Raw genomic sequence first — 20,859 nt, forward strand, 5'->3', positions numbered from 1 at the left:
GCTGTTGATCTTTCTCACTGTTAAAAATGTCTCTCTCCCTCAGTTGCAACCTGTGTAGCTGCCAGGGCCCCGACTGCATAAGAGTAATAACCCTTAACTGCCCTGAGCAGCCCCACCTAGGGTCTCTATCCACAGTCTCGACCCATGGGCCCATTTAAGTTCAGGCCTGGACCTAGACCTGTGTCTGGTCATGGACCCTTGCCATGAGGATCCTGATCTACAGTTGGGTGCCTTGGCTTAATCCTGGATCTACTTTCTTGCTAAGGGCTTCTCTAACAGCCTAGACTGGGTCTGCTCTGGTCCTGCCCTTGGCTACCGCAGGGCCAGGCTCTGGCTGGTGACACGCTGCCATGCTTGGCTGGGCCTCCCTCAGGGAGCAGCTGGCCCTTGTTGCTCCCTGACAGTATCTTTGGCCTCCAACTATTGATTTTTATAATACCTTTCAGGACTGTATTGAACACCCTTTCAGTAAGCGCCACTTTATCTCCACAGTTATAGGGAATAGCTTTTTGAAACAAAAAGGAATTATTTCTTTTAGGTGATTACAAGTTTTGGATGAAAACCACTCTAGATGTTCTCCAGAAGTAGAGATCTAAGATACTTAAACTGTGATAAGCCTTGTGATACTCTCATTTAAATTGGTACAATACAGTGAAGTGGCTGACAGGTGCAAAAAAACCCCAAAAACTGAATAGAAAATTGCTGTTTAGGAAAACGTTTTGGTTGGAGCTGCAGCATTTGTCATAACACTACCAGTGTTTTCCTTAACAGTAAGGAAACAAATACAAAATTACTTGATACAATTTACAAATGCAAAAAGATGACTGAAAAATCAAATTAGAGGGAGGACAGGCATAGAACAGTCTGGATAGCATGGTAAACTGGGCCCATTCAAATTAGCTCATTCAGGCAAATAAAGCCCTAAGTGGTTTTGAGCTGCTTTTCAGTGTTGAAACTTCTCTGGTATGTATGATCAACCTACTCCCTTCCTATGTCGGGACTTTGTACATTAAAATGAAGGCTTGATCTACTCTGCATATAGTTTATGTAGCAAAGTAGTGTCCCAGCCTGGTTATTTGTTTCTGTAAGCTGAAGACTTTTGTAAACAATTGTTTCATACAAGGGCCAAAGCACTGTGTGACATCAGTAGAAAAAAACACATTTTATAATGATTTCCCATCAATGGCTATATAGGGAAATCTATCATTTAGTGGCATTTAATCAATTTTTGCTGTATTGGATTGGAATTATGGTAGTTTTGACTAAACACGCCATTAGACATCATTTAATCTCCTTTGAACCCAAACACCTTTTGCATTTTTTATTGATCTTGCTGCTAACACATCAATGTTTAACATTTGTGATAAAAAACTTGTAAATTAATTTTACTCAGATAAAAAAATGTACAGAGCTTTTAATCCTTATTCAGAGAGGCTTATTTTGTCTGGGTTTCATTTTATTATTATGAAAGTTAGCCAGCTTGAGGGTTTAGATAGAATGGAAACTTGTCTCCTCTAAGCAAATTCCTTTGAGAAAAGGAAACCTAAATAAAAAACAAAGTGATAACTTTGTAAAACTGCCTGATAAGCAGGAGGAACGACAGCTTTTGAAATTTGCAGGGTGGGCCCCTCTTAAGACAGAAAAACTGAGTGAAAGTTCAGATTCTCCCAGGCTCCTGTTCCCAAACAGGACTCCTGCTCCGGGTTGGTATTGTCGTAGATACAGTTCTACTCTCCGAAGTTTATAACCTGGCAGGTAAAAGATATTGTTGTCTCCTCTTTATTACTCTAGTTTAAATGTTGCTGTTTTATAAGCTGAAGTATTTTCATTTGTTTCTTTTTCTAACCATAATCCTTGTATACTAAACCTGGGAACCTGTAGTAGAGGTTGGTACTTCTTATTTTCTGTGCACCACCAGTGGAATAGGATCTGCTTTTCAACTTAAACTGTGATTATCTCTGTTTTTACTGTCATGTTCTCAGCGACTTTTGAAGTCTCCTAACATTCAGTGAGATCAGTCAGGGAACAGTGAGATGACTAGATCTGTGATAATGTGCAAGAAGGGAAATTTAATTTTAGTCTTATGGATTCTACTGAAAAAAACCCAACCAACCCAACACAGAATAAATAGAAGTTATTCATTATATTATTCAGAATAATTCTGAGTTTGAACAGGGAGCAGATGTGGCAGTTAAGGAGAAAACACTATGCACTGTGGGTCAGAGTTCCTGGGTTGGGGAAGCAGAGAACACAGCAACAGGGTGGGAAAGCTGGTGAGATGTAGGACCAGTTGCTGTTTTGGAAAAGTGGGCAACAAGAAGAAGGAAGGAAGGAGACAGATCTGGGGTACCAGGTTTGGGGAGACAGGAGCGAGTCTCTGTTTGTCTGCTTTGATTGCCTGCATAGGAATGGTCAGAACAAGGCAGAGCGGATGGGAGACACATCCTTGGAGCTCACAAGGAACTAACATGAACCCTCATGCTTGCTTGGAAGTAGCTCTTAGGACACTGGGGAAAAGCAATCTTTTTTCTTTCTTTTTTTTACCTGGACAAAGAACAATGGGGCAGGGGACTAGTAGTAATTCCTTGTAGGATTTTTGCCAGAGGGAGCAGAGTAAGTGGGTAAGTGGGTAAGTGGGCAAAGGGAGGAAATCTGCAATGGGAAGGGCTGGGAATTGTGTGTCAAGGGTATCAAAAGTGATACAAAGGAGGATCACAAAAATCCTGCCTGAGACAGTACTTCAGTGAGGCTCTATGACCCCACAGAATATTTATACAACAGTTGAGCCCTGATTACACCAATAAGCTTAAGGCTTTCTTCCCCTCAATCTTCTTTTTTTGTGTAACTGGCTGGTTGTGTACCTTTTAAATACATCTTTCTCTGTCTTTGTCCTTCTGAGGGCTGGAAACTGAGAAACAGACACAAAAGGTGTATTCAGACTTTCCAATTACAGCTGATGTAAAATGATGATGAATGAAAACCCAGAGAAATTTAGCATGGGAGATGTGTCTCTGGAACATGAAGAGCAAAGCTGTGTCTCCTAAATCTGGGTCCCAACACTGCCTGCAGGGAGGTGGAGGCCACCCTCATCTTGAGCAATTTTGTGGTCTAAAGGCTCATGTTTGCTGAAGTGCTACATATGCTGGGGGATGTTCTCTCCTTTCTTGCCTTTCTGTAGTGACTAAACAAATGTGACTCCAAAATCAGCAACTCCAGAACTGACCTTCATTTACATAGCTCACAAACATGAAATACAACGCCGGCTCCCTACAAATAAGATTTAATCTGCACCATAATTATGCTGAAGTGTGATTTCAACCAGCTAGCTAACATCAAAGAAGTCAAAGGCAAAGAGACCCAAATCCAGATTTACAGGGAGATCATACCACACATGGTAAGTAAGGGGGTATTTATCTCTAAGAAATGTAAAGGTTGAGACCCACATGCTAATTACAAATCTGTCATGCTAGAAGTTGCCAGGATAAAGCTTACTCATGTATCAGAAGTGGTTCAACGCTTCCTTAAAGAAAAGAATCTCAACTCTTCCTTGACAGTGGGGAATTCTTATGTAGGGTTTCTCTATCAGGCATTGATGATCAATATTGTTGACACAACAGTATGACGAATTTGTGGTCACTGTTTTTTGAGGAATGGTACCAAAGAGGTAGATGAATATGTGACAGCATGACCTGCCTAAAATTACAAGCACGTTAAGTATTAAGAGATATTTTCAGAGTTGAGATCGACGATACAGTACAGTTCGTTTGTGTGAAAGTTATTTTCAAGTGAATTTTGGAAGTACAGAAGTTTTACTTGTAAAGATGCAGACTAGGGAACCACACGTACTTCAGCTGTTCCCAGGCTCCTCCAAGAGACCGCTAAAGGGTCCGGAGATCTGGTATGGAGCCTACACAGAGCGACTGCAGCATAGTACTGACAGTGAATTATGCTATAATACAACAGTGACAGATATTTTTGGTACAAAGCTGCTGTGTTATAGTGAGAATCTGTTAAATTAATTTAGTAAGGCTTATCCCATGCTAAATTAACAAGCCTTTTTTCTAAGTATAATATGAAAGTCCTCCTTTTGCAGTCCCTGTGTAAGGTGCGTGCTTAATGGTTTGCTTATAGTTACTTATGCTTTAACATGTAAACTTAGCAGTAGTCTCAGTTCCATCTTTGGCTAACCAAAAAGACATCCAGTGTAATTATGAAGAGCTTTGATGTAGTAATTGTCATGTAATTATTGCTCATGTAATCTCATGTAATAACTGCTCTCAGAAGCAGTATTTTTAACTTTTTTTTTTTTTTGAGACCATGAACATTTGCTATTTTGTTACACTTTCCCATGAAGAATAAATATCTCCTGTTGGTGGACAAGATCAGGGCTTTATTCTGGTCCAACATGTATTCTTAATTTATTGTCATCAATTCTCCCACCAGCTCTGATTTTTCTGTTATTGCAGATATTTTTTAGCTCTTCAGCAAGACAGGTTTTGCGTACAAACTATATTCAGATCCCATGACTTGGGTGAAATACTTCCCTAAGCTGTTGAGTGCCCAGAGCTTACGCAGAACTGCAATGGCAACGCAAGAAAAAGGAGAAATTAATAGGAATAGATGAAACAATTCCATATTATTTTAAAGCGTTATATTTTGCGGTCAATAAGTCTCAATATGCTTCACATTTTCACAAAAAAACTGCATATGACTTGGGGGAAAAAGGTAATTTCAACCCCTGTGTAAGGGGCTTAGAAAAGTAAATGCATAAAAATTGAATCTTGTAAATGTAATGGTATTAAAATATTCTTGGTGAATAGTGAAAAACTTCAAATATTTTCAATATTTGAAGATATTTCTTTTATACTTCATTTATTCATTATTGAAATAATTGGGTTGGGTGATTTATTACATTTGTCTTATAACCTGTTATGCAAAAAGAAGTGATTTGGAAAGCAAATAATCTAATATAAAATTGACAAAGCATTGAGCTGCTACAGAAAATGCAGGCATACACGAAAAGTAGAAGCATAAGAAGCAATATTTACTGATGGAATGAAGGAAAAAATCTGACCATTCAAAATTAACTGCTACAACATGAGTCAAAGAAAGAAGTTCCTTGCTGGATTATCAACTTGAGTTAACTCCTGGGAAGCAAGATTCAGAATGGAAACAAGGGCAAAGACTGTGTGCTTGTGTGAAGGGATTTTGTGAGGAAGAATAAGGAGACATCTCTCTTGTGGTGGTGAACCATCAGGTTGGCCCAATTGTTCAAGAAACAGCGCTCTTTCTTGTGTCGATGTAATGCATTGTGTGGATCCATGATTGAACAGATCAAACAAAAATTCAGCTTTAAAAAGCAGTGGTAAAAATATAACCTTAAACTGGTATTGCAACCAAAAATTCTATCTCAAATTGGCAATTACTGGGAATTAAATTTTCAGTCTTATATTCCCAAAGTCTTCCATCTGTTATTGTTACCCCTTCAGCTCCTTCAGTCCTGCTGAAGGCAGTGACATTTCATTTTCAAGCTGTACCTAAGAAGGCATATATTCATTCAAAGATTTCCTTTACTTCACAGAAAACCTGATGCTATTTCAGTACAATGTCTTTGAATTAATACTGAAGTAATTATTTGTTGTCAGCATAGAAGTTCAGCAAGTGCTACCTAGACGCAGGGGACCTGTGGCTAAAAGAAATGTGTAAAACTAAGATCAAAATGTTATGTAGTGTTCAGGGATTGTATTTGGAGGGGTGCGGGTACCTCTATCAAAAATCCCAGTCCGAAAGACAAATGAAGCAACCGTTTCCAGTGACTGAAACGCAGCTATTAAGGCCCAATTACACCTGTGGCACGCCACCTCTCTGGAACCCTCCCACAGTTTTAGGGACATGCCTTAAAGGCACGAATAGGCAGAAAACATGTTTTGGAGTCCCGCTTATACCGGGAAGGGCCTCGCTGGCGGGAAGGCGGAAGCGGTGTGACGGGCTCCGCTCCGGGGAGACCCCCCGCCACCTCAGACCCACCGCCTCGGCTAGGCGAGGTCCGGCAGCGCCCCGCTCCTCAGGGGCAGCCACAACCAGCCGGTTGTTCTACGCGGGGGTGGTGAGGAGAGCCGAGCCGAGCCGGCCCCACCCTCCCCACGGCGGGTCGCGGCCCGGTGCGAGGCCGCGGCGGCGGGCGGGGGCTCGGGCCAGGCTGCCCCGCCTGCCTATTGTGTCTGGCGCTTAGGCGCCTACCGCGCGCCTGAAAGACCCTCCAGCACCGAGCCGCCAGACGGCGCCGCTGCTGGGAGGCGCCTCCTCCGCCTGGGCAGGGCCGAGGCCGCAGCGCGCTGGCGGGCGGGCTCAGGCGTTCTCCGCGGGCACTCTCAAGCAGCGAGGACCCCGCGCTGCTCGCTCCCGGGCCGCCTTGCCTTACGCGCTGGCGTGCGCGCCCCCGCTCTCTCCCTCAGTCGCGCGGTGCAGCGGTCGCAGGAGCAGCGCGGGCGGCGGGGCCGGAGTCGGCTGAGGCGGCCATTCCTAGAGCGAGAGCGCAGCGCACCGAGTTCCGCCGCCCCCTCCCTTCCCCCGGGCCACTCACGCACACGGTGAGGAGGGTGGCGAGGGCCCCTCCGGACACCGGCGGGGCGGCGGGAAAGGGTGGAGCTCGGGGAATGACCGCTGGCTGGGGCGAGCACCGTTGGGCGGCGGGAGGCTGCCCCGCTCACGTGACCGCCCCGCGCGCGCGTGCCCCAGTCAATTCGCTGGAGGGGGGGCGCGCGCGCGCGCGCCGGCAGGTGCGGCTTTTTGGCGCGCGCGCGCGCGCCCTGGGCGTGGGGAAGCGGCCGTGTGCGCGCCCGCCCTCCCGCGTGTCCCCTCCGGCGGCCCGTTCCCCCGTAACGCGCCCTCGCTCTCTCCGCGCTCTCTTTCTCTCTCTCTCGCTCACAGAGATGCCCTCGGCTACCAACAGCACTATGGCGAGCAGCAGCGGGAAAGCGGGCCCGGGCAGTGAGGCTGCCCCGGCGGCAGCGGCGGCCGCCCCGCAGGCATCGGGTGGCAGCATCACTTCGGTGCAAACCGAGGCCATGAAGCAGATCCTGGGAGTGATCGACAAAAAGCTGCGCAACCTGGAGAAGAAAAAGGTGCTCTCCTGTCCCCCCTCGGCCGGCGGCCGCGGGCTGACCGACACCCTACCCACCCCCCCCTCCCCGTCCCGAGGGTGGGCCCCGGGCCCCTCAGTCGCCCACCCTCCTCACCCCCTCCCCGGGACACCCCAGCTTTTTGGCGAGCCTTGTCCCCAGCGTCGGGCCGGCTCAAGGGACGTTGAACTGTCCCGTCCTGTTTTCCTTCCTCTTCCTTGTGTTGGCGAGACGGCGGCCGGTCCCCTCGGCCGTGCCCTCCTGCTCCTTGGGCGAGGGAGCCTGCGGCCTGCGCGGGTTGTTCCCGGCGTCGCCCCCAGGGGCCGCCCGCTGGAAGGTTCCAGAAGGGCGAGCGCCTCTTTCCCGGTCTTTCCCCTTCCCTTTTCGGGGGGTCCCCCGGTCCTTTCTGTCGGCCGCCCTATCCCGCGGCCCCAGGAGCCCGCCGGGCGCGTCACCCCACCCCCCACCCCCCCGCCGTGCGGTAGCGGCGGAGGGCAGAGCCCGGAGGGGTCGTGGCTGCCGTCCCCCTCCAGCCCCGCGGGCCGCAGCCCCCTCCTCGCTCCCGGCGAGACCCCTCGGCGGCGCGGCTCCCTTCCCCCTCCCTTCCGCCTTTTGTTTCCCTCGGCGGGGCCTTGCCCAGCCCCGCTCTCGCCTCACCGCAGGGAACGGCCGCCCCCCATTTCCCTGCTTTACCCCCTCCGCTCCCTTTCCCCTCCCCACCGCCGTCGCTCTCCCCGGCCTGGGGCGGCGAGAGGCTGCGGCGCGCCGGGCTGCTCTCAGCCCGTGCACATGGAAGCGGGAACTAACATGGCGGCGGCGGAGGCAGCCTCAGCCTCTCCGACGGAACTGCATTGTGCGAGCAGCCTGCACAAAGCCGGGGGCCGCCGGCCACCCCACCCAGGGATTTTTTTTCCTCTCTCGTTTTTCATCGCCCTAAGCTCACCCCTTTGGGAGTCTTAGGTCAGCTGGAAGCGGCCTTTAAGGGGTTATTTTTAGAAAGAGCAGCTACTAAATCCGTGGTCCTTGGACGGTTCGAGTTGTGACAGAAGAGAAAAAGGGTGTCGTGGTTACTTACGGTTTATGTGGCACTCGCTCGGTGTTGCTGGATTAAATGAGCCTCGCAGGGCATTCCAACCTACAGAGCATGAAGTGTCCCTCAGAAAAAGGCTAACAGACATGTAGCCTAAAGTCTTGCATCGAAACACCATATTACTAAGCTAAAATTAGGGAATACTAAAAGATTATGTCTGTGTTGAAGCCCTAAATCTGTTTTTGCTCTTAGAAGTAAATAGGCACAATTACTCTTGTATTAATTCTATTTTAACTAGCCCTTTAGATCGTAGTAGTCTAGACTAATATTCCCTATTCGTAGAAGAGGCATATATTAGCAGTAAATTAGTCTGTACAGGTGAGTTGCAAATGAAACAAGCTGTGCTTTACCTGTACATAGCGTGCAGTGTAGTTTCCCACTCAAAAAATAGGTGTTGGATTTTCCTGGTTTTTAAAAGTGAAAAGCAGCCTGCCAGGAGCTTTTAGATAAGTTTTAGAATCAGAGGATCTTTTCTTGATCCTTGTCCGAATACTGTTGTGTATGGGTAGGACAAGATGTCTGTCTTAAAGTTGTCATTAATACGTACGAATGTGTGGATATACAAGAACACTGGTCCTCAACTTGAGAAAGAATGCAGATCTTGCTGTACATCTCTAGTTTCAATAAAATGAAATGGTCTCAAATGATTGTTGTATCTAACATATATCCTCTAAAAATTTTTTTCTATGATGTTCAAAATGTGTATTTTCAAACCTAAAATTAGCAGATGAACATTCTGATCTATTCTGTATTTTGAAGTAATAAAGAGGATAAGCACGCTCTTATTGGTGTGCGGGTCAGCTTTCCTTTCTAGTAGTGTTTTTATTTACCTTTTAAAATAAATAATTTACACCTAATTTACACTTGGCTTAGCCATTCCATTCGATTTGAATGGACTTCTGGTCAACTTTCATAATATTTTAAGTTAGAAAGATGTGTCAGAGGCTATTATTCTCGCAGAAGAGAGTGAAAGTTGGTGATACTGGTCTCATGAAGGTGGTTTTTTGTGTATCTCTGGCTGCTGTTACTCATTATAACTGATGTCATAGCGAGTGAATAGAGGTGATGAGGTGCCTTTTTTTCTGGAAATGGCTTCTGTTGAAAGATGTTCTCTTAAAATTATTTAAAGCATCTCTTTTCGGGGCACTCTGCTAGGCAGTGTGGGCTTAAAAATGGCAAAGGCTAGGTCTTCAAAAAGAAAAGCTAGGTGTGATCTCACACTGATGAATTAAAGTTCAAAGATTTCTCTTAAGTCTTAACAGGCTGTAGAAGTTCTGAAACTTAATGAAGTAGGACTCATGTAAACACTATAGAAGTCATGAGATAAATTGTTCTCGGTGCATTAAAGCAGAATTATAATTAGCAGGCTTGAGCCTCTCCTTGGTGGGGGAATCAACAGTACTTCAGTAAATCAACATTCTTTAATAAAGAGAGCACTGCGTGCTTAGGGTCCTGAAAACAAAGCCTATTGTACACATGAGTACTGGTATTTTTATTGTATTACTTGATAAGTTTACTTCATTACACAAATTCCTTCATTTTCCTTGATTTTTGAATCTTTTGATGAGAATTTTTCTAAACCATCCAAAAGGTAAAATAGTGTACTGGGTACTGCACAGGCAGGAGTGGGTGAAAAATCCAGTAAATATCACTGAAAACTTGTGCTTAGTTGAACATTTAATCCTTTTTGTCAGAAACTGATAATGAAGACCAATAGAGATGATTGAGAGCTTTGTATTTGAGAATGAATATGAAAATATACTTGACTTAGACACATGCTTCGAAGTTAGAAAAATAAGCTCTGTAAGAGGTACCATCTTAGATTTTAAATGGTGTGTGCAGCCTTTAGTTGAGGAGAAGTCACTCTTAATGAAGAAATTGGAAATTTTGAAGTAAATTGTTTAGTGTCATGTGTCCTCCTAAACTCAGAGGGTAAAATAATGTGACCATCTAAATACAGTACACAATTTCAAATCATAATTGTAACTTAGTTCTATAGTATTTTGAATGGGTTTGTATAAACTAGAAATACTAGATTATTAGTTACACTTTCATTTTCTCTTCCTGAGGCACCTCATTATTTGAAAGAAGGAGTATTGCTTGTGTTAAAAGAGACTAGGGTAAACTGAATTGCTGTTCATAAATGTATGGGAAAACATGGCCTGAAAATGTCTTGTGTTCTCTTCATCTTTTTATATTTGGAAATAATAGGAATGCCATCCTGTTTTCTTTCTCTGTTTAGATGAGTAGATACTTGTGTGTGCACGGGAGGGGGTAATTGAAGAGGTATTTTCTCTACAAGACCTTCAGACGTGCAACTTGAGTATATGTTGACAAGCTTAGTTAATTTAGAAGTTGCATGAACTGGTCTAGGTTTTTGTTAGGTGTCTGAAGTTAGAATCCTACTAGCTCTCCAGGTTCCCTGGGAGAAAATGCTTCAGTAAGATCTGCATTTTCTTCTCCCTGTCCCTTCTACTTTTTTAGAGGGAAAAGCCTTTCCAAATTAAGCCAGTTGAATGTAGATCAAACTCATGTCTTGATACAACGATGAATGAAAAAAACAAAAGTTATTTTTGCTTTCAACTTGTGTAATACAGCATGAGCTATGTAATAACAGTTTTTAAAACCAAATGTTCTGTCAGAGGGACAAAATATCATTTGCTAACACATGATTTAAGGTATGGGCAGGTGATCACAAAGATTACTCTTGGGCAACTGTAAATATGAAGTAAGAATGTTACCTTCAACTACTTGGCAGGACTTGAGCTTGGGTATATAGTTTAAAAGATGGCACATTTTAGCTGTAGCTGGTAACTTAAGATGCTATCGCTTTATCAGCCTGTCTGAATTTCCAAATAAGTGTAATCCTGACTGGGTTGAAAAATGAATACTTAAAAAGTGCCCCTGTCATTATTACACAAGAATTTTCACTGGAACAGTAGATGGATATTTCAAGTTGATCTGACTTGGTTCAATAAAATGTTGGATTTCCCATAGGAAACAGTTATAAACCTGTAGTAAAAGCTGAGATCAGTATTCTATTGTTGTAGGTGCAGCTAATGATAGCAGGGAAGCATGCTTCAAGTTCCCTGTCAGTAGCAGCACTCTTAAGTGCTTCTGCACCATTATTTGGGCCACTTGGATGTTCAAGGCTTCCGAGTGTCTCCAGAAACTCTCCTTGTGAAGCTTGGTTTCAAATTTATCTTTGCAGATTGAATGTGATTTTGAAACCAAGAAATTGTAAAATTCATTTGAAACTGTGTATTGAAAGCCTGAATCTTTCTTTGGAACATCTCTTGATAGCAGTTTTGGATAACCAAGCTTTATCTTAAAAACCAGGCAAGTTTATGCTTTATCTTAAAAATCAAGCAGGTTTATCTGTGAAATTATGTGGTGTTTGGTACTTTATGGTTTCAGCTTGTTTTGTTTTATGTAGCATAGGGATTATTTCTTATAGCAAGTTCTGTTAACTAGATATATGATGAGTCCTACAAGCTGTGAAAGATCTTCTAGTTATTTTTTTCAGATGCTGCTTTGGTGTTTTGTTGATGCTTTTCCTTCTAGGAAAAAAAAGATACAGAATGTATTGGGAGAGCCCAGTTTGTGTTCTAGAACCCCATTTGTGGTGGTTGTAGAATTCACTTGCTGTTGTAACTCCTTTTGATCATAGATGATGTGTAGACAAAATCTAGGTCTCTTGCAGTGTAGTCAGCTTACCAGTAGATTCATAGTGTTTCTGTAGGAAATACTGCGTGGTGATTTGGGAAGAGAACATATATATAATCACCAAAACTTTTAGGACTTTGTCACCTGTGGCTTAACTTAGTTCTGGTCACTGAAGAAGCAATCTTTTTTTTCCTCTGTAGTCAACTAATACAAGAGTTTGAAAGGTTTACGTTTTGAAGATTACACATACCCATCAGTTCTGCATTTATTTGGGAAGGAATGGATCCTGCTTCTAGCTGTTCTTGCATCTTTCTCTCTACGTATTTGGTTGGATCAGGCTGCTGACCCAGGTGTCAGTCTGGCCATGTCACTGCCCTTGTTGGCGTGTGGGAAGGGTCAAGGCCGTGTGGTTCTCGTAGGAGAACACCCCTTTTGTGATCAGTGTCCTCTGGGGTAAGCTGTGCAAGACTGCGGTCTCAGAATTGGTGTGTCTGTCACTCGCTTAAACTAATAAAGCGTGGAGATATTTTTTTCTAAACTGTCAAACTTACCAGACTTTGGGGAAAAAACGTAAGAATATTTACAACTGTTACTTCAAAAATAAATTCAGTTTAAACAGAAGACCTGTAAGTGTTTTGTGTTCCAGAGTATTGATATTAATGTTTCATTACATCTTCTTGGCTATAACTCAGGGCTGAAACAGCTTCTTGGGACTTGTTCGGTGTGTATATAATAGGAAGTGTACCCAGACAGCGAATGTGAGAGCTGTGGTGGTTTTTGAGAGGTTCTGAACTTCCATGTCTTGTTAAATTGATACAGTTTAGATGTTTTACCGTTTTGATTGTTTTCTGAGGAAGTGGGAAGACTGATTTTTATTTTTTAATCATTTCCGGGCAGTCTTTGCTGAGAAGTTAAACTGATGAATGAGTGTGGAGATGATGGTGGAAGGGCAGATGAATTACAGTGTGCAAATGTAGAACAGGTCAATAAACTGTTTTGTAGCTTGGCTTTTCTTTTACTTCAGTGCAAAATTTATTAGGCAGATATTTTAAATTTTGGATTATCTTAATTGCTTGATGCTGTTAAAAAAAAAAATACACGCAGTTTTTGATATATCTAAGAAAACAGACTTGCAGTAGTCCCCTCCATCTCTTCTTTGCTTGTAGTGAAGTGTGCCTTACAAAATGTTTACTTCAGCTTATTGAAGAGGTTACCCTCTCCCCTTTCACCTTGCAGCTTGTCATACACACTTGTGTGGTTGTAACTGGTATAAACCATGCCATTGAAATTATCTGGTTAAATATAGTGCCTCCCTCCTGCTCCTGGCCCCCTTTTTTAGGGGTTATTTTTAATCAGATCATTCCAGTGATCCAGTTTATAGCATAGCACTGTAAATGACTGTAACAGCACAGCTGAGTGGTCAGGCATTTTTAAAACCAGTATTGTTTTTGAAGCTAATGTCATATAACTGCAATTTTTTTTTTTTTCACTTTAGGATGACATTTTGGAGGCAATTCAGAGGAGGTAATGAGAACTTGAGTGTGAGGGGAATTATCTGTTACCGTAATAAAGTAATTCAAATTTGGATTCCTATTAAAATAAAATCTAGGGCATACTTAAGCAATGAACACCACCACCTCCCCCCTGCCTCCCCTCCCCGTAGCCTATAGGTAGTGCTTTTCTCTTAGGAACTCCAAAATACTTCAGGTCTTTCAGTGGAAAAGGAGCTGAAGCATGGTGGCTTGCTATCTGCAGAACTAGGCTCTGCTGACTCATGAGCTGTTTAATAGACAATTTATGTGCTCACTTTGCCACTTGATTTTTTTTTTTCCCCCCCTGCTGCTTTAGCTTTTATGCTTCAAGATCTATGTCCATGATGAGTGAGGATGAAGTTGTGTAAGGCGGGGTAGAATTAAGAAAATCTTCTTGCAGACACTGCAGTAGGTTGCTAAGCAGGAATTTTACTGCAGTTATTTTACAGCACTAATGCTGCTCTTAGGTTGCTGTTAGTTGACAGTACAGATGAAAAAGAAAGCATTTTGCTTCCTTAATATTTTTGTGTAATGCAGCATTTGGATCTTACAGTGTCTTTGGGATGACAGAAAAATGCTTACTTAGCATTTTAAATCTTTGTGATAACATATAACTAAATATACATTTGCTTGTCCTCTGCATTGCAGCTGAAAGGACTTTCCTTCTTTTGCTTTTACCTTTCTGATACAAATGTTTTTAAGGAAGAAAAAGTGATTCTTCTATTCCTAATGGTTAGAAAGAGTACCCTTTGTTTTTTAGTTGATAAGCTGCTGAATACAAATGAACAAAGCATTTACATTAGATCTAAGAATATTTGACCATTTAAGAAAAACTTACGCAGTGTTTGAGTATGTTATGGCAATATGCTTAATCTGAAGGTACCAACCATGCTGAAGTAAGGCTGCATGGAAAAAGTATGCAGAAACAATTGTAGTTATTTAGGGTATTTTTGTGTCTTCCCTCCCTTATGCCCTTAGCCACCAAAATGGATTATGAATGTTTTGCAGTGTAATTTGGCAGTATATGTTTTCTGCAACAAAGTTGACCTAAGTAGTGTTCTAGAATTTGATGTTCTATCTGGCTTGCTTTACTGTTTTTGTTGTTTATGGGTTTGTGTTGGAAACTGGATCACAGAAATTATTGGGTTTTTTAATGCATTTTTGTAGACACTGTTTAAACTGGCTCATATTAGCAGTCTGTTTACGGTGCAGCCTCACAAACAATTGCATCAGTGTGACCAAGGGAATTGTAATCTGCAGCATGGGAGTAATTTGAGCAAATAGGAACTTTAAAAAATTTGTCTGCCGTGCCAATTCTCTGTAGGATTTAAGCTACCTTAAGCAGTGGAGGCATCTGTTAACCTGGCTGGCTTTGAGCTCTTTACCCTCCCTTTTGACACTTCACAGCTCAGCTATGATCTCTTAAACCATTAAAACTACTTCTGTGATTGTCCAACCATGTCATCATCTGTTCTAAAATTAGTAGGTGGAAGAGTAAAATGACCTTATTTCCTGTTGTGGTAGATTTCCAATATGTCAAATGCTCTTCAGGGCTATTTTTTTGATCTACCACGAACTGTGGCTGCTGCATTTGACAACTGTTACCCTGTTGGTGTCAGTCTCCAGCATGAAATGCTCAGTAAAACATTTTTGGGGCTCAGGAAGTTCTTCTTTGAATTTGCCTAGGCCATTACTGGCTCAGATATGCTGAAAGGTTGTGTTATATCTAACCTGTAGGATTTCCAAAGAAATAAACTGTTGGTGCCAGGTGACATCAAAAGACCAAGTCGCATAAGAGTGGTTATGTGTTTCAGTAAGTGATGCTGGGCATCAAATACTTTGTAAGAGGAACTTTCTTGTTAAACTGTTTCACAGACTTAGATCTTTCCAAAAGGTCTGAGACTGAGCATAGAAGTTGAACTAGCTAGAAAACTACCAGTAACATATTTTAACTGAAATGTCATGAAACAAAAATAGTAAAAAATCAAAGAGCAGCACCAACAAAAAAACCCTGTCAGTGGCAAATAAAAACTCTGAAACAATGGTTGCATCAGGGTTTTAAATCTCTTACATTCAAAATGAAGTGTTTTTATGTTGTTAGATTGGGAAGGTAATGGTTAAGGATTCATTTTAATAGCTTTCTTTTAATAAGATCATGGCAATTTTCATAAAAAATACTATCGTGTGATAATACAGAAATGGTGAAAACTTAGAGCTTAGTAAAGGTATGTTATTCTTACAGACTTTGCTTCCTTTGTAAGAACCTTTCTACCTAGCCTGTAGAATCTTTTGTCACTTGGGCATGTATATGTTTTACCTGCTTTTGGCTAATGTCAGTGTTCTGTATGGTTTTGTATTTAAGCAGATTAGAGAACTGATCCTGCTGAAAATAAACTTAATGATTCCTTTTCCAGTTTCTCCTCATGGAAAAGAAATCTTAATGCCCTTGAACAAAAATATTTTAGAGCTATTAATATGAATTGTGTTGGTGGGCATTCTTGCACAAAGGATGAGAAACTGTTTTAAATTCTTTAAAACTATGTTAACTGATGCAACTACAAAGAATTAGTTCTGAATCTTAATAGCATTGACAGTGGTTTTTTGCAGTCAGATTTTTGGTATTGTGGTGATATGGTGGTAATAAGGTCTGACTCAGAACTGAGTTCAGCTCTGTTGTTTGGACTGAGGAAATGTGCATTGAGAGCGATTTCCCCACTAGGAGGAATGTGTATTTCCTCAGAAATTAAGGCTAGTCATGAAGATGCATTGTGATAGCCAAGGTTAAAGTATTTGTGTCTCGGGGAAGTATTTACATTTTTTTAATCCAGAAGACAATTTTTTCTCGGGTCTTATTTCTGTATGACAGTTGCATGCTTGTGTAATTTGTTACAGTCTGTGTTTACTGTAATATTACAGTACCTGATTTTGTTAGCATAAGTAGAAAAAGCAGTAACCTCATTTTGGCTCTTCATAATAGAATTTTTCTTTATTTTCAGAGCAAACTTGATGATTACCAGGAACGAATGAACAAGGGAGAACGTCTGAATCAAGATCAACTGGTAAAAAGAAAAAAAATTACTAACCAGTTCTGTGTTAAATTGTTTTGTGATCTTCATGGGGAAGGAAGGGATGAATTTCACTTCCCCCTTCCCCTTGTTAAACGTGAAGTGTTTCTGAGTTCTGACTTGGCCTCAGTTTTTATTGCCTAGAACATCTCAGTTTTTCTTTACTCAAAAACTGAAAGAATAGGTAGAGAACGTGTTGTAATACCTTATGCTTGTTGAGGTTAGGTTGTAAATAAGCTGTGGTAAAATTTGGCATATGTTACAACCTAGGACTGTTGAAAGAACTAATTGATACCTTTGAGGTTCTGTGGACATGATCCTTTTCTTCACAGAAAATGTGCCCAGGGAGAACTTAAGGAGCTTAGTCACTTGGTGGTAGCTCGTAAATATTGTGCAGTGTAGTTAGAGATGTAGCTTAGACCAAGGGCTCTTGAAAATAAGTTATGTTCATGTGTATATCACAGCTATCAGTGCAGCAGATGTGACGCTCTAGATAAGCTGCGCTTAGTGGATGTATGCTGCTTCTCTCCTTGTTGGGGCTGGTTCTTAAAGTAGGTTATTGCAGAGCTTGACTCAACAGCCGTTTTCCTCTTGTAGTAAATATAAAGCAAGTATGAAATTAAAATCAGTTGTATGATGTGAACATGCATATTGGTACTTAAAGAGATTACCAGATGCTCACTAATTAACAGTGTTTTGTTGATGATTTTTAACATTGGAAAAAGTGAAGGAAAAAAAATGTACCCTGCAACTCTTGCAGCTGTTCACAGTTAAAAGAATTAGCTGCTTCTGTTGGTCCATGTGATCTTTTCATCTCTCTAGGCTTCACTTTGGTTCTTCTGTGCCAACTGAAAACTGAAATATCACTGATCTGTGTATTTTTATTTTTGATATTGTGAAAAAACATGAGAAGTTTTCTGTTTGATGAGCAGGGAAGATAACTGAAATTTCATATTGAGGAGGGAAGCTCATGATTGAGTTTTATAAAGACCGCAGCCTGACTACCACATTTCATAAAGAAAAAAATCTTTCTTGGTTGGAGAAATGCTGAAAGTATTTGTTATTTTCACTTATGACTTCTGCTTCTACAGATTGTCTAAGAATGATAAATTGTGTAAATCACCTAATGTATGTCTATTATGTAATATGTGTCTATGTGTAAGTTTCTTAGCTGTATTACAAAGGGAAATACTTAAGAAAAAAAAGCAAGTATGGTTCATGTTCCTTGCTTTTCAAACAGATTGGCTCCATTGTTCTTACCAAGGACATATCCATTATTAATTTTGTCACAGCAGGAGTGTAAATGTCTCAGTCATTTTTATTTTTTTTTTCCCCCTGATTTGATTTTCTGTAATTTCTCAGTACTGCAAAGTGGGTTAAGGAGTTTGGATTGCTTTGGTGCAAATCGGAATATTAGATTCAAGAAGATAGCAAGTAATAAAAGATTTTTGGAGAAGGGAACATTATGCTCTGTATAACACTTTGATTTTGGCTCTGACTCAAGATAACAATGCATTACTTCTCAAACCTTTATCTCTGGAGCAGTTTTGAGTTGCTAGATTACTCTTCACCCCCATTCCCCTGGTCTGCCAGTTAGTTTTTGACAGGAACTGGCTAAAGCCAAACATTAAACCAGTATGTCATGCTTGTGAACATATATATACATATGCTTTAGCATATTTATCTAAGAAACCAGAGGCCCTGAAGACATACACAAGTTTTTTCAGTATTTAGGCCAGTGAAAATCAAAATTTGGTTTAACATTGTTGCAGTCCCATACAGGGATGCTGTGTCTCACTTTGGAACTAAAAATGTGGGAATTTGTTGGAAGTATGTATTTTGTTCTATTTGTGATGATTTACTTCTGTGTTTCCTCCTTTTTTTTTTTCTTTTCAAGGATGCAGTGTCAAAATACCAGGAAGTGACAAATAATCTGGAATTTGCTAAAGAACTGCAGAGGAGCTTTATGGCTTTGAGCCAAGACGTAAGTAAAGAGTAAGCAGTGCGATGTGGGCTATCCAAACACTTGGGCTTTAAACTCTCTTTCACTGATACTAGATGCAGTAGTCGCCTCTGTTTACAGAGGTGAGGTGCTCATAATTTCTTATATGTTTGACTGTTTTCTTTTACTCTATTTTACTCTTTTACTAGTTTGTGTTAGGTTTGCTGAAGACTATTCCTGAAAGATTTTTTCTGATGGACTACATAAATGTATGGGAACAAAACCGATGTGGTAATTTTCTGACAAAACAAAACTGTTGAAAACAATGTGATCACAAAACAGGCCTGTCATGCAACATTATAGACAGCCATTTATTGCCAGTAGTAACATTTTCTTAATAGAAATTGATTTCATAGGCCTGCTTCTCCCTTTGGCAAGTGTCTGAGGGTTTTCATTTCTTTATATTACCACAGGGTATGCAGTCTCAGCAACTGAAATCATTGCAGTTCCTTTATCAAGATTCTTGCAATTTGTAATTGCAAATACAGTCTGAAACTACAGTATGAGACAAGATTAATACTATTATTGTAAAGGATAAGTTAACTGAATACTAGTAAAACAGGTCATCTTTTGGGTTGATGTTTTATTAAGGACGTAAAATAAGTGTAATCAAGAATAAGTTCTAAAACTCGAGTAGACAATTCCGGTTGTATGAATGGCTTTGCTTTATTTTTTGTGCCAAGAGCTGCAAACAAAGACACCCTTTAGAGCTCTGCAGTATCATTGCGAGGAAGAACTAATTCTGGGGCAAGCTGAAAGTGTAAACCATCCTACAGGACTGGAAGATTCTAAATGCAGTAATACAGTTAATGAGTTAATGAGTTATGGAAACAGCAGCAACATTGGTAGAATTCATTGTGTAGTCGATGTTAGTGCAGCAGACTGGTCTAACGAGTGTATTTAGTTTGTGAACAGACTATGTGATAATTTGAAGGGCATCGGCATCCTCACATTATAAACTGCTTTCTACATTTGATGTGGCTGTAAATTTGTAGGCCTCTAAGCCAAGCTGTTTCTTTGCTTTTCTTGCATCAGGGTTCCATGTGTGTTCATGGAATGTTAGTAATGAAGAACTTTCTTCTTCAGACAAGTTTGTCCTGAAATATTTCCCTGGTCAGCTGACTGCTAAAAGAAGCAAGTGAATCCAGGGCTAATAAATTGCTGGACTGCTTTCAAACTTGGTTGCAGTTTTTCCTGATTGGAGTTAGTTCTTGTACAGTTGATCCTAAAATATGTCTTTGATTTTTTAAAAGTTCAGATGCTTCAGAGGGAGAAAGCTACTGTCACAAGTTACATTTTTTGAAAAAGAAGATTAAATTTTTGTATAAGTATAAAGTGAGCAAGCAGAATTTTGGATGCTAGATGCTTGGATTAAGAGTAAGAATGGAAGAAACATCCTGTAGGTTCAGACTGGTGATGCATTTAGACCAGTATTATGACAGCAGTTGTAGCAGGCACTATGCAGAGTACAGGACTGATGATTATGTGTCATCCATTCCCTTCTAGCTCCATGATCCTCAAACTGAGAATGTTAGACAGTAGATGCATTCCTGTTCCCTTTAGTGTCTGTTTGTGAACCTCATGTCCAAGAATTTGTTTAAACCCTTTTTGAACTTGCTGATACTATCTCCACAGCCTTCCATCGCAAAACATTCCATGAGTTCCCTCCCATGGTGTGTAAGAAACAAGAGTACTTTTGTTTATCTGTTTTAAGCTGATCTCCTAGTAGTTTCGATGAATGCCTCCTACTGTTGTGGAATACAGTGAATAACTGCTCTGTTCGTGTTATCTGCTGGCCTTTGTGGCCTTTGTGAAAAATCTGGATCACTCTTACTCCTCCAAATTGAAGAACCCAGGGCTTGGGCTCTGCTCGTAAAGCAACTGCTCTGTTACCTTAATCAGTTGAGTTGCCCTTCTCTGTACCTTTTCTAATTGCTGTAAGTCCTTGAGTTATGGAGGCCAGAAGTTGTAAATAGCCACAATGTTTGTTTAAAAGTTACTTAATTTTGTACATTTTTGCCATTTTCATCTAGATCAAAATCACTTGGTGTTTAAAGAATAGTTCATAAAGGAAGCAGAGAACAGCAAGCTGGGCTTGTTTCAAATAACACATTGGTGTCTAAAGCTTTAGACATGGTAACTGCAGTTACTTCACTGAACTGCTTGTAAGTCACGCAGAGAAGCACAGGCTTCGAGTAAGAATAAGATCAAGATCCAGTTGATCCAAGGTTTGTGGCATTGATTTTGAAGTTACTTAAATTTCACGTTATTCTGCTGTAACATTTGACTGATAAGTGGCAGTTCAACACCAACATCCACCTCTATCAATAAAAGACATTTCAAATCTGTTTTTTTCCCCTGAGTTTACTACAGAATCCAAGTT

The 20,859-nt window shown here is 41.2% G+C and overlaps 1 protein-coding gene across 4 annotated transcripts in view; it reads left to right on the forward strand.

Annotated features, from left to right (window-relative positions):
- The first annotated feature begins 6,301 nt into the window (after positions 1 to 6,301).
- Positions 6,302 to 20,859, forward strand: part of CAPRIN1 (cell cycle associated protein 1) — a 35,805-nt gene continuing 21,247 nt past the window's right edge. For 2 of the 4 annotated variants that reach the window (XM_074842442.1, XM_074842440.1), the window contains exons 1-3: positions 6,642 to 7,124; positions 16,406 to 16,468; positions 18,372 to 18,458. In XM_074842442.1, the coding sequence (XP_074698543.1) occupies positions 6,657 to 7,124; positions 16,406 to 16,468; positions 18,372 to 18,458 (618 nt within the window). In that variant the 5' untranslated portion in view covers positions 6,642 to 6,656. Of the gene's footprint in view, positions 6,591 to 6,641; positions 7,125 to 16,405; positions 16,469 to 18,371; positions 18,459 to 20,859 lie in introns of those variants that run through there. The other 2 variants (XM_074842443.1, XM_074842439.1) reach the window with 2 other exon arrangements.

The sequence above is a fragment of the Strix aluco genome, chromosome 16 (assembly GCF_031877795.1).
Source record: "Strix aluco isolate bStrAlu1 chromosome 16, bStrAlu1.hap1, whole genome shotgun sequence".
NCBI lineage: Eukaryota > Metazoa > Chordata > Aves > Strigiformes > Strigidae > Strix > Strix aluco.